The following is a 24701-nucleotide window of genomic DNA, read 5'->3' as shown; positions in this document are numbered from 1 at the left end:
CAGTCTGAGTTGTTTTGCATTTTCAATTCTAAAAACAGCTGTTTTCAAAATTAATTTTACAAAACTCTTTCAATCAAACAAGTTTTTTTATTTTTTTATTTTTAAAAACAAAAAATTGTTTTATAAAACACTAATCAAGCAAGCCCAATTCTTTTTCAGAATAAATTTTTTTTTAATAAGATCTGTTTTATAAAAATAATCTTAAAAATCATAACAGATTTTTATTTTTTAAAATTAAATTTTAAAAATATATCTGAGTTGGATAAGTTATCTTTAGTGAGCTCAAAACGACGTCGTTTTGTGGTGAAAATTAAGGTATTTTTGTAATTATAATATATTGCAGAGTTATATTAGTATTTACTCATTATAATTTTTTAATCTTATAACCTCAAAACGACGTCGTTTTGAGCTCATTAAAGATAATTTTATCTCCGGTGATTAGAGAAATATTTTTTCCTATTTTTATTTTATATTTTAACTTTATAAAAATTATAAAAATACATATTTCATTAATTATTTTATAAAATAATTTTAAGAAAAAAAAAATCAAAACACAGTCAAATTTGAACCGGTTCCAATTTTGTTTTGTAAAATAAAATCAGTTCGATTTTTATCGCGAACCGTATTGTGTCCAGCCCTATTACAAGGAACAAGTTGCACTGCAGGCCTGCAGCACGCCTTCGCAACCGTTTCCCTTGTTGTCGTTTAAGAGTGAAGACTCACCGGTGGCGGTGAGTTCCTTCGTTTTTTTTTTTTTTTTTTTTTTTTTTTTTTCTGGTTCAAGAACTTTTACCCTTTCTCTGACTGCAACTGTGACAATGATTGGAAAATTTTCCACCTTGAATAAAAAAGCAAAAACCCATTTGTTTCTGCTAATGAACTAAGTGCTGTTCTTTTGATGGGGTTACAGATGTTCAATCATGTTGAGCAATAATAATAATAATAAGAGCTGCTCATGGCTGTTGCTAGTAGTGAGACACTACTCCAGAATTCGTCCTCCAAGACCTGTTTCTGTTAAACCTGTTATCAGAGTATCCAACAACATTGCACGCTTGGATGCACCCAAAGAAGGACCAAAACCTAGACAGCTACTATCATTGCCTCCTTTCCCTGGTCACCTTTTACCTGCCAAGAACTCAATCAATGCTCATCATGTCACTGCTGTCAATTGGATTAAGAATTACTTCAAGGGCACTTCGGGTTCAGTTATTGAGTCTCATTTCAGGGAGGGTCTTGTAAGTATCTACTACTATATTGTCTTCTTCTTTTTTTAAGTACTTTTGGGTTTAATTGTTTACCTTGCCTTAGATTGGTTGTGTTATTTTAATTGAGACTGTTTCTAGCAGTCAATTGATAAGACTTAAGAGGTTGAATCTCCATGCCCCTGAGGAATGTGGAGGACATGGTAAGAATGAATAGTGAAAGCCAATGAGCTTGTATGTTGTGACCCAATGTCACATAAGGCCTCATAGGATCACCAAGCCACCAAGATATTTGGAAGACTATAAGACTGGCTGAAGCCTAGTGACTATCCAAGCCCAATAAAGCATGAGCATTTAGATTAGGATATTTATCTTATTTTAGTGAGGTTATTTTGTTATCCAGATTAGTTATTTCATGTTTATCTTTGTTATTAGATAGCTTATCTTAGTATCTATTTTAATTATATTATGGTGATTAGATTAGTTATTCCATTTAATATTTGAATTCCCATCAGTTGTTATATATTGCATCAATTAATGAGAAAACGGTATGAGAATTTATACCACAAAACTACTCTCTTTCTGCTCATTCTTCTCACTCCTCTTCCTCCTCCTTAATTACTGTAGCAAATTGCTACACTGGTGCTTTCATTCTATGTCCTCAACCCTCCATGGCAGAAAACACACGTATTCGTGATTTAACCCAACGCCTTGAAACACTAGAACAACAATTCCACGCTGCTGAATTGGCTAGGGAACAACAATACCTTACAATTCAGGAGTCACATATCCAAATACAAGAATCCCAAAACCAGCATCAGGAATCACACAATAATCAACTCACGCTGATCCGACAGGATTTAGCACGTCTAATTGAGGTCCAACAAGGTTCACCTAACTTTTCACACAATGCTAACAGCGGAATACTTGGGGCAGGCCCACGCCATACAGGTGACAACTCAAGGAATAGACCAATCAAATTGGAGTTCCCACGTTTTTCTGATGGTGATCCTTCAGATTGGATTTTTAAGGTCAACCGTTTTTTCCAATACAACAACGTTGCTGCAATTGACCGATTAATGATGGCTTCCTTTCATTTAGACCTCCCTGCATCACGTTGGTTTCAAGGAATGTTCAATGATGGGTTACTTCCAGATTGGGATTCCTTCATCATGGCATTACATCACCGATTTGGGCCATCTGACTTTGATGATTCTGCTGGATCCCTTGTGAAACTACAACAGACAGGATCAGCACTGGCTTATCAATCTGCTTATGAAGCCCTCGTAAGCAAAGTACCAGGTTTATCACCTACGCTCCGTCGTAGTATTTTCATATCTAGCCTTAAACCACACATTAAACGGGCTGTTTTAACTCATCGTCCCCGCGACCACCATGAGGCATTCGGACTAGCTAAACTATACGAAGATCAACATACAGATCTTAAAAATTTCAAACAGTGGTCCCCAAAACCCTATACAGCACCATTAGCCCTTACCCCATCAAAGCCTCAAACACAGCAGCCATCTATCCCTATCAAGCGACTCACACAAGCTGAAATGCAAGAGCGTCATGACAAAAACCTTTGCTATAATTGTGATGAAAAATATGTTTTTGGCCACAAATGCAAAGGGAAAGCCTCATTGTTATACTTGGAGGGCACAGATGAGGATTCATCAGACATACCCACTCCACCAGATCCAGACCCAAATATACTCATGGACCCAATTCCAGAGATTAGTCTCAATGCCTTTTTTGGTCACCACTCTGCCAAATCATTTCGCCTTACAGGCTACATAGAGGGAAAACCAGTACAAGTCTTAATTGATGGTGGCAGTACACATAACTTTATAACAGAACGAATGGCTTCCTTCCTTGCTCTGACAATGCAGACTATCAATCCATTTGTGGTCCAGGTTGGCAATGGAGAGAATCTTGAGTGCAAAGCAGTATGCTATGGAGTCCCTCTGTCCTTACAGACTCACAATTTTGCGATGGACCTGTTTTTACTTGATCTAAAAGGAGCAGACATCGTTCTTGGGGTACAATGGTTGGCCACACTAGGACCAGTGATAACTGATTATGCCCACATGACAATGTCCTTCGGTCCTCCAGATGCCGCAATTCCAATTCAGGGAGACTGGCAACCACAACTTAGCACGGTAACTTCTTCCCAACTCAATAGAATGGTTAAAGTTAACTCAGTTTCTGCTTATTTTATGTGTTTGGCAGTCAACAACACACCCAATAATACAACAGACAATCATCCAATTCCAGAAATTCAGCAGTTACTTTACCAATTTCCAGACATTTTCTCAACCCCATCATCCCTTCCACCAAATCGACCCACCAATCACCACATTCCACTTTTACCCAACTCCAAACCAGTACAGGTTAAACCCTACAGATACCCACAATTTCAAAAAAATGAAATTGGAAAGATGGTGAGAGAGTTACTTGCATCGGGGTTCATTCGCACTAGCCAATCTGCATATAGCTCACCGGTGTTGCTGATTAAAAAGAAAGATCGGACATGGCGATTTTGTGTAGATTATCGCACACTCAATTCAATCACAGTCCGTGACCACTTCCCAATGCCTACAGTAGACGAACTTTTGGATGAATTACACGGAGCAACTGTCTTTTCTAAACTTGATCTCAGATCCGGGTTTCATCAAATCCGCATGAACCCCGCTGATATTCACAAGACAGCCTTTCGTACGCACCAAGGGCATTATGAGTTTTTGGTTATGCCATTTGGATTGTCCAACGCCCCTTCCACATTCCAAGCCACAATGAACGAAGTTTTTGCTGATTATCTCCGACGCTTCGTTGTTATATTTTTTGATGATATATTGGTCTATAGCCCCTCTATGACGGCACACTTGGACCATCTGCATCGCGTCTTCTCCACACTGCGCACTCATTCTCTTTATGCCAAACGTTCTAAGTGCTGCTTTGCGACAACTTCAATTCATTTCTTGGGTCATATTGTATCAGCAGCAGGAGTTTCCCCAGATCCATCCAAAGTAGAGGCAGTTAAGAATTGGCCAACCCCAACGTCCATCACCCAAGTTAGAGCCTTCCTTGGATTATCTGGATATTACAGAAAATTCATTCACCACTATGCAAGACTAGCAGCACCTATGACCGATTTGTTATCTCAAAAGGAATTCACGTGGACAGACACAGCACAAGACGCCTTTGCAAGCCTAAAAGATAAACTAACAACGACTCCAATACTTGCTATCCCAGATTTTTCCAAACCCTTTGAAATCAAGACAGACGCATTTGGCGTTGGCATTGGTGCAGTACTGATGCAAGAAGGCAAACCAATGGCTTACTACAGTCAAAAATTATCAAAACGCATGCAAGCTCAATCTACATATGTCCGCGAGATGTATGCGATCACCAGCAGTGTCGCTAAATGGCGTCAATATCTTTTGGGGTCTCCATTCATTATTAGAACAAACCATAAAAGCTTGCACCACCTGATGACTCAAGTAATACAAACCCCAGAACAACAGCAGTTCTTACCCAAACTTCTGGGATATGCATACTCAATTAAGTTCAAATCAGGCAAATCTAATACAGTAGCCGATGCCCTTTCTCGGCAACTGCCTGGGGAGAAGGAGCCTACAGTCCCTCTCATGGCAGCCCTATCAGGGCCTTCATCAACTTATATGAGTGTTATACAAAATGAATTACAGCATGACCAGTATGCTATGGGTATTATGGGGGAGTTACAGTCATCCAAAGAACAAAAAGGGGACTGGAATGAAAAAAATGGTTTACTTTTTCATAAAAAAAGACTATACATCCCTACTAAATCCTCCATGATTATCCCTCTGCTCCAAGAGTTCCATTCTTCTCCTGTAGGTGGACACGCCGGAGTACATCGCACCTTGGCTCGTTTATCCCGATTTTACACCTGGAAAACCATGCGCATGGATGTTATTGAATTCATCAAGACCTGTGATATCTGTCAAAGAACTAAACCGCCAAACCACTTACCTTTGGGTCTGTTACAACCACTATCGCCACCAGATAAAATTTGGGCTGATCTGACAATGGACTTCGTAACACACCTTCCACCTTCCAAAGGATACACAATGATATATGTTGTGGTAGATAGGCTCACCAAAGGAGCACACTTTGTGCCGCTACCACCCAAGTTCACGGCATCTAAGGTCGCTTCGGCATTTTGGGACAGCGTTGGTAAACTTCATGGTCCACCTAAATCCATCATCTCGGACAGAGACCCGCTATTCCTCAGCACATTTTGGAGGACACTATTTCGTCTCCATGGCACCACTCTCAGTTGTAGTTCATCCTATCATCCTGAAACAGATGGACAAACAGAACGCGTCAACAGAACCCTTGAACAGTACCTTCGTTCATTTGTGTTCGACAACCCAAAAGATTGGGTCAAGTTCTTACCTTGGGCAAAATACCATTATAACACAGCGTTCCACCGCTCCATTGGCACCTCCCCATTTGAAGCTACATTCGGTCGTCCTCCCCTTGTCTTTTACAGTATTCCATGGGTCTCACCACGGTAGAGGCAGTCGACACTGAGCTATCCAAGCGCACCATCATCCTACAAGAACTAAAGGAAAATTTAAAGAAAGCTCAAGCAGTAATGAAGACACAAGCTGACAAAAAAAGGAAAAATTATACCTTTGAACCAGGCGACCGGGTCCTACTCTACCTCCGTCCATACCGCCAACTATAACTAGCTCGCAGATCATCCAACAAATTGGCGCCCCGTTTCTTTGGACCGTATGAGGTGTTGGAAAAGGTGGGTAATGTATCCTATCGCCTTCGTCTGCCTCCTGAGGCCAAGATCCATCCGGTATTCCATATCTCATTACTCTGTCCCTTCCATATATCCGGAAAATATACTATTCACAACCTTCCCACCAATGATGAGTCCAACCACCCCAAGCACACTCCGGTCACTATTGTCTCTAGTCGCTCTGTTCTTCGTCGTGGCCGCACTATCCCTCAGGTACTGGTACAGTGGTCTGACCTTCCCCCGGAAGACGCTACTTGGGAAGATGAAGTGTGCGTGGACATCGCTCAAGAGACGCGAGGAAACTGTGCGCTAACAGATTACCCACCACAACAATACGTATCCGCGATGGCAGCTCATGCTAACAAGGAACATTCAAGGGACAACTTGATCAGTCATGGAACTTTGGCAGCTGATGGCATTACACTCTCAGACATTATCGAAGAAAATGAAGCGTCTTTAGAAAAGGGAGACGTTGATATACCAATACAAGTTTGTGGGGAAATAGAAATGGAAGAGCAAATAACAAAAGACAAAGTGCACACATCGGATTCTGTAATAGGACATGAGGAAACGCAAGTGGTTGCCAACCCATGTGAACGTTCAACTCAATTAATTTCTCTGACCAAACCGTGTATTGGGACGTGCACAACAACTCCACGGACTGCAAGTTCACGTGCAGTGGATAGTGAACACAATATTTTTATTAATTCACCTGCACCATCATCCAATCAAAGTCATTTTCTCCCACCAACTCCTTTAATGCAACCTGACACATTGGATACCTATCAGCATGTTCCATCCAACGACAATAATGATGACCATTTGGATTATTCAAATTCAAAGCTTGTGGACAAGTCTTTGCTTGATGGGCCGGCGAATGTTGTGACCCAATGTCACATAAGGCCTCATAGGATCACCAAGCCACCAAGATATTTGGAAGACTATAAGACTGGCTGAAGCCTAGTGACTATCCAAGCCCAATAAAGCATGAGCATTTAGATTAGGATATTTATCTTATTTTAGTGAGGTTATCTTGTTATCCAGATTAGTTATTTCATGTTTATCTTTGTTATTAGATAGCTTATCTTAGTATCTATTTTAATTATATTAGGATTGTCTAGTGATTAGATTAGTTATTCCATTTAATATTTGAATTCCCATCAGTTGTTATATATTGCATCAATTAATGAGAAAATGGTATGAGAATTTATACCACAAAACTACTCTCTTTCTGCTCATTCTTCTCACTCCTCTTCCTCCTCCTTAATTACTGTAGCAAACTGCTACATTGTAGTTCAATTGGCACTTGCTCAAGTCTTTCAGGACTAGAGTGTGATGATAATATTGTAGGCTCAATTCTCTACATGGACACATATTCGCCCCCTACCTAGGTGCTTATACCTCCAATATAAGCCAAAAAACAAAGAACTAGTACACGAAGGGCTCGTTTGGTGCATATGATAGGATAAGGACGGATAAGATAAGTGGATTGGATAATGGTGGGATATGATATGAGTCTAATAAGCTCATATCTTATCCTGTGTTTGATGTGCACCAGATAAAAATCCTGATAGGATAATAGTATCCTATCATGTGTTTGGTGTGAATCAAATTACATCAAGATATGTTTTAAATAGACAAAAATATCCTCAATAATATATTTTTATATAATTTTTTATTTGATTTTAAAAATTAATTTTTAATTTATTTACACATTAATTCCTATTTTAATTTATTTAAGAAAAAGAAATAAGCATGCTCTTAGAGATTATTTGTCCTGTTTGCCGAGATTTCAATGTCGCCGCCGTGACGACGGTGAATGCACACATCGACAGTTGCCTCGCGCAAGCCGTCAGGGACAAACGACGTCAGATGAGGAGGACCTGACCTAATTCCCCCACAAGCTTTCAGAACTCGAGGGAACGTGAACAAGTAAGGTTCAACACCCTCTTCCACCATATGGAAGTATAGTACAATGGCGTCATCATAGTCACCCACTTGGGCATATCCTGATATTAAGATAATTGAATTTCAGGGAAATGCAGATATATCCTTGTTAGCCATTTGATCGAACAGGTCGTGGGGCCTCATCAAGAAACCCACACGATGCATACAACCTGAGAAGCTTGGAGGTGATGCCAACATTTCTATGCAAAAGGGTTCTTGGTTGAGACGGTGAACTCGGATACCGTAATGAAAGGCTTGCAAACGGTAGCACGTTTCTAACAAAGACCCTCGTTTCTAAATCCACCTTGAACTAAAACCCTCATTTTCCGTCATCACAGATAAGCTGTCTCTCTTGCCCTTGGTCGCAGGAGTGGCATCGCCGGTGTGGACTTCGCTCATGGTCAAGGTGGGGTTGGCCAGACCGGCAGTGGCAAGGTTATCGGTGATACATTGGTAAAGTGAGAGAGGGGGAAAAGGAGAAGAGGATGGAGAGGGTTAGGATGGAATAAAATAATTTTTTTTTTTTCTTTATCCTATCCTCTTGGATTGTAACCCAAGGGTCCCCTTAGGATAATAACTTATCAAGCTCTGAATAGGATAAAATGAGCCAACCTGATAACTTTATCCTATCCTATAGGCTCACCAAACAGCTGATGAAAAGAGGATAGGATAAACTATTCTATAATATCTTCCTTATTGTAGGCTCAATTCTCTACATGGACACATATTCGCCTCCTACCTAGGTGCTTACACCTCCAATATAAGCCAAAAAACAAAGAACTAGTACATGAAGTTTTTGTTTCCTATAAATTATTGTGCTTGAACTTGTCCTTCTTGTACTAGTAAATTAACTTAAAACTTTTTGTGGTTCACGACTTTCTGTTCATATTCAAGTTGTGTTTTAACTTAAGGGCTTGGTTCTTTCCAAATTCCAATTAATGTAATTCCTTTCACATTATCTTTTGAGAAGCTCAGAGAATTTACTTAAATGGGATGGTCCTGGAGGCACTTAGAAGAACTCATTTGCCAAGGAAATTCATTTAATTATATAGATGATTTTTTTGAATATTCTCTTGGCATACTACTATACGAGGGAAATGCTCATAAAGTTCTAATTACTTCAGCCTTCTGGTGTTGGAACAAGATAGTAGGATCTACATTATGTGTCAGATAATATTTATATCATGGTTAATGGTCAGATATAGTTATATTAATTGAAAAGTGTACGTACAGGCTTCATTGATAATTTCCTATTCCAGGTCCAAATGGAGGACCTATTTTCTGATGATTCTTTCACTCAGAAGGAAGAGCTGCTGAAACCTATGCGGAAGGTATTCATGTTTACATGTACCCTGTTAATTTGCCGTTTTCTATACAAGCTTTGCTTTGAATATTTTACTTTTTGTCTGTGTGAGTTTAACAATAAGTTTTAGTCAATTGCTTATTATTTGTTTTAGATTTAATAATACTACAACTATACAGCTTAACTACAGATTAAACCTAATGAAGTGATGAAACATGGGGCAAGAGTTCATGTCCCTGTATCAATTGCTGAGACTAGGATTTCCAAAAGATATGATGCAATTCCAAGTGGAACACTATATCCAAATGCTGACGAAATTAAGTATCTGCAAAGGCTTGTGATTTACAAGGCATGTCTTTCATCTAATGCCAAATTTATTTTATTTCACAGTTTTATGTTACTATTCTTATTGTTCAGTTGTGCGGCAATTTTGTTATTTATTGCATATTGTGTTCAATGTATTGATTTCAGGACTCGGCTATTATAGTGCTGAATAAACCTCCAAAATTGCCGGTTAAGGTTAATATCTATTCTTTCACATGTTCAGAAATTCACCTAGTTTTAGTTTATTCTGGGATTTTGATTTCTTGCTGATGACCTTGTTAGGGGAATCTGCCAGTTCATAATAGCATGGATGCATTGGCAGCTGCAGCACTGTCCTATGATTATGATGAGGGTCCTAAACTGGTAAGCTACTCTTCTTGTACATACAATGAAACATTTTGGTTTGCACTTGACAGTAAATGAATCTCCAAGCAAAAAACGGATATCTGTTCACAAATCTTATTAAAATCCATGGTCACTCTGAAAGGTTAGGTCAATTTCATAGCTCCTTGTCCTAGTCTCTCATTTGAAAAAAGGCATTGAGGCCTGCACATTCTGTTATCTTGTAGGAAGCTGGATGGCTTATGTTACTCTTCCCAAAAATTGGCATAAGATTCGATGGAGAGGACAGACAAGGGCAAAGCAATTAGACTAGATAAATTACCTATTGAAGTTTGAAAGTGTTTGGTGGACAAAGATATAACTTGGCTCACAAAGATGTTTAATGAGATATAAGAAAATGATAGATGAATGGAGGAGAAGCAATTTGATTCCTATTTATAAGAACAAGTGAGATAAACAAATGCGTGCTAACTACATATGGCTTAAGCTCATGAGTCATGCTATGAGACCACGTGAAAGAGTAATTGAACAGAGATTAATGTAGCCAAAGTGCCAAACATAATGGAATTGTTTGATTCATATAGCCTACCCCACCTAGTAGGAAAAGGCTTTTGTTGTTATTGTGATAATTAGTGTATAAATCCAATCTTACATGTCGAGACGAAAAATTCTTGAAATTAATAAACTCAACATATCTGAAACCTCTTTTTGAATTTAATATATTAGTGGAATAAACTAGCATACCCCCATTCGGTAGTACTGCAGGATGCCACCTTTGCCATCATCTATATGTGAGCAGTGTGTCAGCTAAAGTTACATTAATAGTTAGAGTTCCTAGTGTTATATGGCGAGAAACTGAGAGAAAGTGAAAGAAAATGATATAGAGAGTAGAGAGAAACAAGCTGTATTCTCTGAGAAACTGAGTTTTCTATTCTTCAATTGACACTTGTTTTGAGCTCTACAATACATAGAGTCTGGTAAGACAGTTGGTGGGTGAAATCCATAGGGGGAGAGGTTGGTAGCAAACTGAAAATGCTGTTGAAACTGATAATTATGCTCCTGAGGAGGAGAAGTGAGATAGTTCTAACTCGATGAAGCAGGGTCATGGAGCGATCTGGATTATTTGTCGAAGGGTGAGCTGGTTATGAGGAAGATGAAACACTATGATTGGAGGCAACTGGTTTGGGATCCAAAGGCTTTAAAGAAACATTTACTAAGAATGCATCTGAGAGTTTTTGGTTGTGTTTCTCCCCACCAGCATCATGAGGGAGCAGCAAAAACTCGATTTTGCTTACAATGTAGGGATCAAGGTAACTATTGTTGGAGACGACATAGGTTTCGTATTCCTCCGGTAAACCCTCCAAGATCACATCCAAATCTTCTTGTGGAGTAACCGAAAAAGGAATGAAGATTAGGGAATCAATTATGCCTTGATCCACGGAAGTATTCGGAGATGGATTTTGCGCCTTTCTTCATGTTGCAGAATTCAGATCTGAACTGCCTTATTTTAGCTTGAGTCTGAGAGTTGAAGTAACTAAGGATTTCATCCTACAGTTGCATTGAATGAATTCAACCTACTACTAGAGTAAGCAACGATTCTTTTAGGGGGGGAAGGAGCCATGAAAGGAGGAGCTGATCCTGTTGTTCCTAATGTATGTAGTTGTCACTGGTTTTTCCACTGTCTCAATCATCCTTGGTGAGAAACCGGTTCAGAATCTCTAGATTGACCACAAAATGATGAAGTCTGTGCCCATTGATGACTGCCTCTATTGTTTTGATATGAGAAATTATTATCATCTAATTTATTGGAAACTGAGTGAGAAAATGTTACTGGAGCTGAGGTAGGGATTGAAGCATAAACCAAGGGGGTGGGACGGTGAGTGTTCCCTGAGTTTTGGAAAGGGTTGGATAAGCAAACTCTAAATACCGTGTTATAAGGTGAGAAACTGAAAGGAGATGAAAGAAAAGGAGAGATAGAGAGCAGAGAGAAACAGAACTCTACAATTGACTTTTGTTTTGAACTCTACTAGAGTATGTTAAGACAGTTGATGTCTCAACTGACAGTACAACAGATTCTGTTACAAACAGTGCTCTACTGAACTGACTACAGCAACCAACGGTGTCGTAAAGTACGCTTGTAACACTTGTTGTATATCTCTAACAGCTTGCATGAGTGTGTAATGTAATCCTACTTATGGTCTTGATCCCATCAGAAGTCTAACGATATGTCATATGTGTACCTCTACTTTCCAGCATCTAAAAGGCTATAGAACCTTGATCAACCATGTTTCTTCTGTTTATTGTGAATTCATGTTTGTGAAGGTGATGGTTTTGACTTGGCTTCAAAATAACGTGATAACTGGAGCTAAATAGGGAAGAAACATTATTTTTTTCTAGTCAAAAGTGTTGATTGCTTCTTGATAGCTAGGGTTTGAGCTGTTCTCTTTTCTCTATTTATCTCTCTCTTGCCGGAATATGGGGTGATTTGGTTTATTATGGTGATTTAGAGTCATAAGGATTTCAATCTTAAAGGATTGAAGAAAACTAAAGAATTGATAAAAAAGAGAATATTTATTATCGAACCAATCCGTTAAAAAAACAATGAACAATTTTTTATGTATCAAACCAAAGGCCTTTCATTAATTCATAAGAGTAAGCACCAAATTTATTGAGTGATTGGCCTGTGCCTCAGATGAATCAGTTTCTGTAAATACTTAGTTTTTTTATTAACTTTTAATGCTTCAAAAATCGGAATGATTTCAGTTAGTTTAGAATTATAACCTTCATTTCTTTTTCATTTTTATTTCTCTATTTTCAATTCACTGTGAGTAAAATAAAAAAAAGGTAGATGTTTCAGTTTTAGCTTTGGAATTAGTAGGAATTTAATGATAATTGTATGATATTGTAATTTTCTGGAGACTAGGAGTGTTAAAATTACGTTGATATTGATAGCAAGGGGGGAGATCCGATTGGATCCTATCCAAATTTTTCGCTAAATTTAATTATTTCATGCACTAATCAAAGACTTTTAAAATTTGAAGTTTGATTGCTTAATATTTCTTATTTGAACTGATTTTTTTCCATCATAACATGTTGAATCACGAATGACATAATTATTCTTTAACTCTGCTTTGCTTTCCTAATCTTACTTGGACTCTGAAACTGTTTTATAGGAATTGTTGATGCTTATTGAAAATACAAGACAAGTTAATTAATGTTGTTGGTTTTTTCAGGTCCACCGTCTTGACAGAGAGAGCAGTGGCATCCTTTTACTGGGGAGAACAAATGATAGTGTATCTCACCTTCAATGGTTGTTCAGTAACATAAACAATTCAAAATCTTCTAGTAAGGTATCTAAATGAAGCAATGAACTTCTATTTTCTGTACCTAGTGTTTAGTTAGTGAATACTAACTCCATCAACAACTTAATACTTCCGTTTGAACTTTAACATTCATTGGGCTATTTTAGGCTTGGAATGATGCATGTGAAGCTACATATCAGAGGTATTGGGCATTAGTCATCGGAACTCCTAATGAGAAGGAAGGCATAATTCATGCTCCCCTTTCAAAGGTTTATGCTCTTTTGCATTTTTAGTTTCTTCTCTATGTGTGTGCTTCCAATGATATCATATTTAATGTGATTGCTATCTTCCAGTGTTTTAATTGATTGTTTGTGCCTTCCTATTTCAGGTTCTTCTGAATGATGGGAAGACCGAGAGGGTAATACTAGCTCACCATTCAAGTATAGAGCCTCGCCAAGAGGCCGTAACTGAGTATCGGGTGCTTGGCCCAAAGATAAATGGATGCTCATGGGTTGAGCTGCGTCCACTTACTTACCGGAAGCATCAGGTATCTTGGATGCAGCTGTGTATTCTCTATTCAACTGAAATCTGCTGGTAGAGAGGGAGTGAGAGACAGAGAGATAAAGAAGAGAATAGGCATGATATGTTCATATCTATTAGAATATATTTAAGATACCTTTAGATTATCTTAGAATATATTTAGAATACGTTGTGGAATTGCCAATGTGGGTTTGGCTAATCTAGTCGACCTTCAGTTCCCAGAAAGCCAGAACTTGATTTGATTCTGTTGGGGTTCCATTTGCAAGGTATGAGACTTGGAGTTCCACATTGGTTGTATGGGCAACTAATGTGGAGTTTATAAGGCCTTGGGCACTCCCATCCTTTGAGCTAGTTTTTGGAGTGGTGCATTCCAAGGTCTCATCAAATGGTATTAGAGTATCCATCACGTGGAGTTGTGCGTGAGGGCACGCACTAGGGAAGCGTGGTGGAATGTTGGGGTTCCATTTGCAAGGTATGGGACTTGGAGTCCCACATTGGTTGTATGAGCAACTAATGTGGGGTTTATAAGGCCTTGGGCACTCTCACCCTTTGAGCTAGCTTTTGGGGTGGTGCATCCCAAGGTCTCATCGGATTCCAAGGCAATCAATTAGTAGGGGATATATAATCCTGCTATAAATTCTCGCTGAGATTAATGGTCTTTCTCGGCAAGCATGAGATGAGACTTTCCCTAATCTAAACTTTCATCCATGAAAAGAAAAAGAAGAATATTTTGTGGAATCAATTCTCTAATTTAGGAAGCAATTCATGAATAATTTTCGATTTTGTTATATTTCCTGATTTGTTTCCTTAGTGGGCCTGGGCTTGCACCTATTTATTAGTATAAATAGGAGTAGTAGGTTATGGTATTGTAACATATTACATTCTATCAATTATAATTATTTACTATATACCCTCGATCTCTTCTTGCTTTTACTGCCAACCCCAATTTGTTTGGGATATAAATAATATTGATGATGATGTTTATGATATTTAGCCATCTCTCTCTCTCTCTCTTGTTCTTCATCCGAAAGCTAAAAGTCTTGATATCTAAAAGATGCCTAATTTCCTCCTTTATCCTTTCCTTCGTCTTTCATTAAAGATGAACTGATTCCTGTTCCTACTTTCTGGTAAAAGATTAGATTTTATCAGATATACTTCAATATGATTTGTTGGATTTGGTTCTGGAGGCCATGACTGATATGTTTTTTATTTATATTTACATGTAACATGGGAATATATTATCGTTGTTATAAATTCATATCAACTTGTACCATATGGCATTATGATTATTCAGATTAGCCTCCAGTTAATTGCATGTTCCTTATTATATGTACTATGAGAAAAAAAATCCAAGGGACTTTATAATTGTCAAATGCTATAATTCACCTGGCACAGGACAATTGGGATTGAAATATTTGGCATGATTCAGGCTTTTTATATTACTTATATTCTTCTCAGTTATCTGTTAAGTGGATGCTGATTTCTTTACCTGGGTAAAAAATGAAGTCTCAGCTCTCAAGCGATTATGTATTGGTTTGATGTGATTTCTGTTCCCTTTTTCAGTTGCGTGTTCATTGTGCTGAAGCACTTGGCACACCAATAGTGGGTGACTATAAGTATGGCTGGTTTGTGCACAGCCGATGGAAACAAATGCCACGTGTCGATATTGAGCCAACAACTGGAAAACCATACAAGTTGCGGAGACCAGAAGGCCTAGATGTTCAGAAAGGAAGCGTTTTATCCAAAGTCCCTCTGTTGCATCTTCACTGCAGAGAACTTGTGCTCCCCAACATTGCCAAGTTTCTGCATGTTCTGAAAAAGAGTTCACAAGAACCGCACCCATCACTTAGCGAGCAGCCTGATATTCTTCGCTTTGTGGCAACAATGCCTTCACATATGAGAATTAGTTGGAATCTCATGTCATCATATTTAGTCTGAGAAAATTGCAAGATGGATTTGGTTTACTAACTCACGGAAAAAGAAATAGATGTCAACTAGTATTTAAAAGTTTAGGCAGGTATGTTCTGGGATTCAAGGTTTCTAATATTACAGTATGATAGGTGTATGTGTAGTTTCAATGTAGCATTAATATATGATTGAAGCTGCTCTGATTTGTCAAAATTTTCACCTTTTTGACGTGGATTGAAGATATCTGCTTTTGGGAATTTCCTATGTATTCAATGTTATTTATTTGTCCATCTTCTAGACTTTAAGCGGCAACATCTGACATATTACTCTAACATTATACCTATGGATTATGGTTTTGACGTATAAAGAGGCGACTTTACCCCCTTCAAAGTTATGATGCATTTACCTAGGCTCTAAAGAGCCCTTGCTTTTTCCAGCGATTGATTTTAGGGCCATGTTTTCTCTTGCAGATCCATCACCTACCTGACTCAAGCAGTTGATTGGTGGAAACCATTTCACTACAACAAATTGGCTCGTTTGTTAGAAATTTTCCCACGAATCATAATGGCCTCTGTAAAAAGAGCAAATACAAAATAAAAACCAATAAAATTGCAGCCACATTCTAAAGACTCATTTTGACCATTTATAACAAACTGGTACATCTTTCAGCTTTTTCAGAGAAGATTAGCCATTATTTTGTCCTATACAAAGGGCTCAAGAGGGTTACTCTTTTAAGCTTGTTTAATTTGTCATACTGAGTTTCTCTTCTTAACTTGTCGAAGGAGTCTTCTGAGTTTCTTAGTTTACTAATAGAGTCGTATGACCTTATGGACAAATCTTCTGAGTTTCTCTTCTTAACTACATGGCTTTAGTCTTCTAAGCTTCTTCTTTAGAGTGGTCTTCTTTGTTTCTCATGCTTTCTGATATTTTTTGAAGCAGTATTTGCAAATCTTTTCTCATGTGAATTTTGTTCTCATAACTTGTTTCTTTGTAATATTCTTAGAAACTCATACAAAGTTTAGATAAATTTATCATGATACTCACGCTATTAAATTTGGGATATGTTATTCTGCTTACTCTTATTTTACCTACATTTGTCTAGCTCTTTCAACATCATTAGATTACAATCTCATCCAACGATAAAGATTTACGGTTTAAAATCAACCCTTTTATCCCTTCCTCTCTCCCACTGCCTCTCGCCCTTTCTCTCTCCTCCCTGTTCTCTCTTCCTCGACCGCAACAATCATGGAAATGGATCCTCTCATGTGTAATTTAACATGATCATCTTATGTGGGAGGATCTTAATCATTAATAATTAAATCAACGGTGATGATTGTGTAACTTCTTATACTTATATTTTTTCTCTCTCCTCCCTTATCATCATTAACTCACCCGTGTATGGTTATGATTATCCCACATGACATTGTCATGTTAATTAGCACATGAGAGGATCCACTCCCCAGCAATCATCCTTCTTTTTTCTTTTTTTGAAATTTGCAATCATCCTTCTTGAAACACTTGTAATTGACAGATTCAAAATCAAAAGGAAACACGATAAATTAGATTGGGGGTATGAATGACTAAGAATGGTTTGGAACCTCAAATCTGGATTTGGTCATCCTTTTTTTTTTTGGGATAAATTGGACGATCCTGGTTCATAAATGAAACATTTCAATATATATTTATTCGTAATTGTTAAGTTCTATTAATTCATACCTCACAAAAAGCAATGATATGGGATGAAGCCATGAATCTGACCCTTATTTTGTATATAACATAATATTTTATAAAAATTCAATTAGCAACAGATTGTCAATTACAAGTAAAGGGTGATTGGATTAGCGAAGCTTGACGCCCTTTAGAATTGCTTTGGTGTATAGAAACTGCAAGATCGTTTCAGTATTCTGATGCCGCAGCGAGGAAGAAAAAAAAGGGGAGGAAAGAGAAAGGGTGAGGGGCAGTGGAGAGAGGAATGGGTAAAAGGATTGATTTTATATCGTAAATCTCTATCATTGGATGAGATTGTAATCTAACGGTGTTGAGAGGGGTAGACAAAGGTAGGCAAAATAAGAGTAGGGAGAATAACTTGTTTACCACTCTCCAATACCGTTAGATCAGAATCTAAAGAGGAGAGAGAAAGATAAATGTTAATTAAGATTCTGATCTATCGGTGTTGGAGAGTGGTAGGCAAAAATATCTTAATTAACATTTATCTTTCTCTTTCCTCTTTAGATTCTGATCTAACGGTATTGGAAAGTGGTAGACAAAGGTAAACAACAAAAAAGTAGATAGAATAGCATATCCCTTTTTTAATTATTTAAAGAGAAAAATATTCCTACAGTTACTGCAGATAAGTTATCTGCATTTATTTTCAAAATGACATTGTTTTGGAATTGAAAAATTAAAAAATTATAATTATAAAGACTATAATAACCCTGAAATAAATTAAAATTATAAAAATATCATGATTTTCGCCCCAAAACGACATCGTATTGAGCTTACTGCAGATAACTTATCTGCAGTAACTGCAGAAAAAGAGAACCCTTATTTAAATAGGGGATATGTTATTCTACCTACCATTTTTTCTGCCTACCTTTGCCTACCACTCTAAGACATCATTAGATCAGAATCTTATCTAACATTTATCTGTCTCTCTCTTCTTGAGATTCTGATCTAACGGTATTGGAGGGTGGTAGAAAAGGTAGACAAAAAAAATGATAGGTAAATTACCTATCCTTTTAAATAGATATTTGAGTTTTTGCGGAAATCTTAAGCCCCTAAAACAATCTTTTCATTTTTAAGTAAAACAAGAAAAAGCGGTTCCTTCGGCGTCCACATTTTATCTATTAATCAATTTCTCAAGCACGGGGTATTCAAAAGCCCAATAAGCGCAAGGCCCACCTATAATGCTCATCAAGCCCAATAAGGTTTGGGCCTATTCGCCCACTCGATCCCAAATGCTTCTCGAGTCGAGTGTCATTGGGAGCTTCACTTGTCTGGTTCTCCCAAATCACAATCTCCTGAAAACAAGGAACGCAGTTTTGTTATTTTTGTACATTCCGTGGACCAATACCATAGTCATAGTACGATGATGATGTGTCTTTCACTTCCGCACCACCTTAAAATGGATCCAACCGGTGGTTTTTTCTGTTGGACAAGACCACAGACAGAGAGACACACAAGTAGTTGATTCTGATTTAGGTAACAGCCACTTCGGTTCGCTGATTTTCTCCATTACTATTGGTGACAATCTTTGTTATATGTTCGACCATTTTATTCTTATTTTACTATCGTATGCTTAATTCAAAATATACAAATGTACGAACTTTTGTTTGTGTCTTGAATGTTTGTAATTCAATTCCAGTTAGTATGTTACTATATATATATATATACACGTTGGAAAATAGACGTGTAATTTACTTGTCAAATGCCATTATACGAACTGATGGAAAAGCCATCTCCACCTAACTCTGCAAAATCGTGCAATATAAGTCTCATCAAAATGGATCAAATATTTGATGTTAAATTAAGGAACCGAAACATCCATCCTTAGCCTGTGATCCTTACTTAGGCTTCCATTCGAATTCAAGCATTACTAACTTGCAAGACAAAGCAAAAAGTACAGAGACAGGAGAAGGAAAAATAAAAATCCTTTTGTTTTCTTTTTGGTATTGTTGTTATTTGAAAGGGTCGTTAATGATAATTGGTTATAATATTCATTTGATCCCGAAGTTTGGATAATAAAGGGTGAGTGTGAAGGAAATTTGCTGGTTACCCCCACTCCACACTTTTCCGTAGCCTTCACTTGCAAATTTGCTATGTGAGTGTGTATATAATGAAGAAATTCTCTGCCAGGTACTTCACAAGCAGAGTCTCCAAGTTTCACTCCCACTGGAAGCACAAACACTCTCAGCCTCAGGTACCTTACCCTGATGGGTTATTTCTTTTCTCTTTTAAAATGTTTTTACACTAAATTTAGTCATAATTCTTTAGTGATGTATAGATCATGCGTTTGGTATTTTTCAGACACGTGCTTTAGCACCCCTAATTTAGCTCATTTTAACTTTCACAAAGAGATTCACATCTTATGATGCACAATTTGGTGGCCTCATAATGTATGGAGTCTGATATCAAGCCTCTCAGAAATCCTTTTCAATCTTCATTGCAGATTTTAATTTTTGGTCTGGATTGTATCTAAGGTTACTGCTACTTACTTTTGTTGAGTTTCTTGTGTTAGATTTAACAATATGTATAAATTATGCCAAGTATAATTGGTTAGATGCAAGTTAACAGAAACCAATGCTGCAACCAATTAAGATGGTAGAAGTAGTATATAGTAAATGAGACATTAGTTTAAGCGATCCTTATGTTAAAAAAAATTAGGACTGTTGAATTCTCGCCTCCTCCTCCTCCTGCGCTGTTTGTGGAAAATCAGAATTGGGGGAGTTATTACCAATATGTTGAACATACATTCAAAGAAAACATCAAGCTGTATCAACCTGGCACGGAATTTCTTCTTCGTATTTAGCTCTGATTGTTTTCTTTGACAGATCATGGCGGAAAACATCTCTGGTTCAAGTGGGAGCAAGGCTACTAATATTTTACTTAATCATGACTTCTCTGGTGGGCTGAACTCTTGGCATCTCAATTACTGCAATGGCTATGTTATTTCAGCTGAAGAAGGTACTCAAAGAGGAATTTCAATGGAGTCAAATGGCAATTATGCTGTTATCACAAACCGAAAGGAATGCTGGCAAGGTCTCGAGCAAGATATCACAGACAGAATTTCCACTAGTTCCACTTACATGGTTTCAGCTTTTGTTGGAGTATCTGGGCTTTCTCAGGGATCTACTGATGTTCTAGCTACTTTGAAACTAGAATATCATGATTCTGCTACTAGTTACTTGTTCATTGGAAGGTATATAATATTAGTTTCATTGTATCTTTTTCCTTGTTTTAAACAAATTGAGGAAGATGCTCTTACATGTTTACCATTATTTTCAACAGAACTTCTGTTATAAAGGGTAACTGGGAAAAGTTGGAAGGGACATTTTCATTGTCAACTATGCCTGATCGGGTTGTATTTTATTTGGAAGGACCTGCTCCTGGAGTTGACCTGCTTATTCGATCAGTAGAGGTCATCTGTTCCAGTCCAAATAATAATGTATATCATGTAATTATGTATTTTAAATATTGTTATTTCTTTGTCCAATTCTACAAATTGGCAAAGTCTAATATTGTTTATTGAACATCAAGCTCATACTTGTGCATTGGTTATTGCTTCTTCAATGGGTAGATTGAAGTTACAATAAATCTGTGTTAGTTTCATTCTTTAATTGTCTTGTAAAATCTGTATTTTTTTAACACACTAATTCATGATACCTTGTCCTCTTGTTTCAAAAGACCACAAGCACAGGATGTGCTTCCATTGGAGATGACAACATCATAATTAACCCCCAATTTGAGGATGGCCTGAATAATTGGTCTGGTAGAGGCTGCAAGATTATGTTGCATGATTCCATGGGAGATGGAAAAATTGTTCCGAAGTCTGGAAAATTCTTTGCATCTGCAACAGAACGTACACAAAGCTGGAATGGAATTCAACAGGAGATCACTGGACGTGTGCAGCGCAAGCTGGCCTATGAGGTCACTGCTTTAGTTCGAATATTTGGGAATAATGTCACTACTGCTGATGTACGTGCTACTTTGTGGGTCCAAACACCAGATCTTCGAGAGCAGTATATAGGCATTGCAAAGTTAGTCTCTCTCTTATTTTCTATTACTGTATTTCCAATAGACTCTTTGAGGCACATGACTTTCCTGTTTATTATTCTTGAATCTTGATTGATGGAACAAAATGAAACTTGCTATGTAGTATTATTCAACCATGAACTTTAAGCATTAGTGATATTAGAAACTCTTTTAACATTTCTTTTAATTGCTGAACAAAGTTGGTGTGTTCTGAAGGGTGCAGGCAACAGATAAAGATTGGGTTACAATGCAGGGAAAATTCCTTCTAAATGGTTCCCCATCAAAAGTGGTCATTTATTTAGAGGGTCCCTCTCCAGGCACTGACATTCTTGTCAATACTTTGGTCGTAAAGCATGCAGCGAAAACACCTCCTTCAACACCACCGGATGTAAAGGTTGGACTTTTAGAACCTTTTTTTTTTCCTTTGTAAATTACTTTAATAATGTTAATGTTTGTGATATCCTGAATTTTTGTTTTTCACAAGCATTGTTTAAGAGCTAAATTGTTACCTTAATGTACTTTGGTTCTACTACCAATTCTGTATGTTTCAAGCACCAAACAATTGATTTTGTTTTGCAGAATGTTGCTTTTGGGGTTAATATAATTGAGAATAGCAATCTGGCTGCTGACACCAAAGGATGGTTTTCCCTTGGTAATTGCACATTAAGCGTTAGAACTGGTTCACCTCATATAATTCCACCAATGGCAAGAGATTCTCTTGGGCCTTATGAACTCCTAAGCGGGCGCTACATCCTTGTAACCAATCGAACACAAACATGGATGGGCCCTGCTCAGACGATCACTGAGAAATTGAAACTCTTTTTGACTTATCAGGTATCTGCTTGGGTTCGGATTGGTTCAGGATCAACTGGGCCACAGAATGTGAATGTTGCCCTTGGTGTTGACAACCAGTGGGTCAATGGAGGACAAGCTGAGGTTTCTGATGACAGATGGCATGAAATTGGTGGATCCTTTAGAATTGAAAAGCAGCCATCAAAGGTTATGGTTTATGTCCAAGGTCCTGCTTCTGGTTTGGACTTAATGGTTGCTGGACTTCAAATTTTTCCTGTTGATAGAAATGAAAGATTTAAATATTTAAAGCGGCAGACAGACAAGGTGACATCTAGTTTTCTTCAGTATCATATTATAATTAATGAAACAGCATGCCTTCTGAAACACATGGAAAGTTCCCAAAATGTCTTGCACTTAAACTGGTTTGAATGAGTAACATTTGGGTAACCCCCTGGCCCATCCCCCCAACACCAAAGGGTAAAAGAGAAAAAAAAATGTAGAAAGAACAATTAATATGCCGACTTTAGAACATAACTGATAAGATTTCCAATGGTTAAAATGATTAGGATGCAATGCATGGTACCAGATTATAAATCACTTCCTATGAAACCCCGACTAGCAAGAGTAGTAATGAAGGAAATTCTTATGTGCAGACTTACCTTTGCACTTTTGCAAAGAGACTGTTTCTCTGGATTCAAAATCCCGGCATGGTCTCAGAATATAGATTAAAAATCTTACCATTATCATGTCCAATAGATTGAAGTATGATACATGTCTACCTCCTTCCTATTTTATATGTCCTATATGATCTTCCAGTTAACTTATTTCATGAATTGTCCTGTCTCTAGCATCTGCAAAAGATCACTAGAAAGCATAATTTTTCTTATGAACAAAAAATCTTCCATAGCAGAAAAAAAAAGTTAAATGAAGCTATGTGTTTTCATACTGTAATGCCTATTCTTTTTTGTATACCCATTCTTCATTGATAGGATGTGTAATGCTTTGCATTATTTATATATTTTTTAATTTATTTCCACTTGCTGCACTGTAGATCCGTAAGCGTGATGTTGTCCTGAAATTCTCTGGGCTGGACTCTAGCAGCTACCTTAACACCTCGGTGCAAGTTAGACAAATACAGAACGATTTCCCTATTGGATCATGTATCAGTAGAACAAACATTGACAATGAAGATTTTGTTAACTTCATTGTGAAACATTTTAACTGGGCTGTATTTGGAAACGAGTTAAAGTGGTATTGGACTGAGCCACAACAAGGGAATTTCAATTACAAAGATGCTGATGATCTGCTAAACTTGTGTGCCAAGAACAAGATAGAAACTCGTGGTCATTGTATCTTCTGGGAAGTGGATGGAACAGTTCAGCAATGGATTAAATCACTGAATAAAAATGATCTGATGACGGCTGTCCAAAACCGCTTAACCGGCCTGCTGAATCGCTACAAGGGAAAGTTCAGACACTATGATGTCAACAATGAAATGCTGCATGGTTCATTTTACCAAGATAGACTAGGTAAGGATATCAGGGCAAACATGTTCAAGACTGCAAACCAACTAGATCAATCTGCTACACTTTTTGTGAATGATTATCATGTTGAAGATGGATGTGACACAAGATCATGTCCTGAAAAATACATTCAACACATTCTTGATTTGCAAGAGCAAGGTGCCCCAGTTGGAGGAATTGGAATTCAAGGTCACATAGACAGTCCAGTGGGGCCTATTGTTTGTTCTGCCCTTGATAAATTGGGTATTCTTGGTCTACCTATATGGTTTACTGAGCTTGATGTGTCTTCCATCAATGAATATGTGAGAGCAGATGATCTTGAAGTTATGCTGCGTGAAGCTTTGGCTCACCCTGCTGTAGAAGGCATAATGCTGTGGGGATTTTGGGAGTTGTTTATGAGCAGGGACAATTCACACTTGGTGAATGCAGAAGGTGACATCAATGAAGCTGGGAAAAGATTCCTAGCTCTAAAACAAGAGTGGCTGTCTCATAGCCATGGTCATGTTGATGAGCAAGGTCAATTCAACCTCAGAGGCTTTCATGGAACATACAACGTGGAAGTTGTCACCCCATCCAAGAAAGTTTCTAAAACATTTGTACTTGACAAAGGTGACTCGCCACTGGTTTTATCCATCGATTTATAAGCATCTTTCTTTATGGGGTGTCATTTTATTATATCCTTGGGTTTGCTGAAATACAAAGGTGATGATGTATAGTGTTGTTATCTTTACTGGGCTCTGCCTTTCTGGCAAATAAATAAAATCAGTTGTTGGCTCATTCTGATATTTTATTAGTTGCTTTTAATTTCAAAGTTTATACTCTCAAGATTAACCAGACAGGGAAAAAGGAAATATATAAGGGTGTTTTAACCAAAAACAAAAATATGAAAGATAGGCTATTTGCACTCTAAATTGCTTCTTTTTTTTTTCGGCCATAATTATTTCTTTGAAGTTAGCCGGTCCCTGGGTA

The 24701-nt window shown here is 37.6% G+C and overlaps 2 protein-coding genes across 2 annotated transcripts; both read left to right on the top strand.

The window, feature by feature from the left end:
- The first annotated feature begins 700 nt into the window (after positions 1 to 700).
- On the top strand, positions 701 to 15946 carry LOC133316951 (RNA pseudouridine synthase 3, mitochondrial). The gene is made up of 10 exons (XM_061518752.1): positions 701 to 731; positions 911 to 1235; positions 9207 to 9278; positions 9441 to 9599; positions 9722 to 9769; positions 9857 to 9937; positions 13150 to 13266; positions 13386 to 13487; positions 13607 to 13765; positions 15322 to 15946. The coding sequence occupies exons 2-10, from the start codon at positions 921 to 923 to the stop codon at positions 15694 to 15696; spliced, it is 1428 nt and encodes a 475-aa protein (XP_061374736.1). The 5' UTR covers positions 701 to 731; positions 911 to 920; the 3' UTR covers positions 15697 to 15946.
- Positions 15947 to 18757: 2811 nt separating this feature from the next.
- LOC133316939 (endo-1,4-beta-xylanase 1-like) lies at positions 18758 to 24462 on the top strand. The gene is made up of 8 exons (XM_061518735.1): positions 18758 to 18867; positions 19522 to 19585; positions 20217 to 20584; positions 20674 to 20830; positions 21070 to 21422; positions 21634 to 21811; positions 21997 to 22533; positions 23261 to 24462. Exons 3-8 carry the CDS (start codon positions 20220 to 20222, stop codon positions 24374 to 24376), a joined length of 2706 nt encoding a protein of 901 aa, XP_061374719.1. The 5' UTR covers positions 18758 to 18867; positions 19522 to 19585; positions 20217 to 20219; the 3' UTR covers positions 24377 to 24462.
- The last annotated feature ends 239 nt before the right edge of the window (positions 24463 to 24701 follow it).

The sequence above is a fragment of the Gastrolobium bilobum genome, unplaced genomic scaffold, assembly GCF_033153095.1.
Source record: "Gastrolobium bilobum isolate Gb01-03AN ecotype WA unplaced genomic scaffold, APGP_CSIRO_Gbil_v1 utg15090, whole genome shotgun sequence".
Taxonomy (NCBI): Eukaryota; Viridiplantae; Streptophyta; class Magnoliopsida; order Fabales; family Fabaceae; genus Gastrolobium; species Gastrolobium bilobum.
The sequence above is the reverse complement of the archived record's forward strand: the minus strand, read 5'-3'. Positions and strand labels throughout refer to the sequence as shown.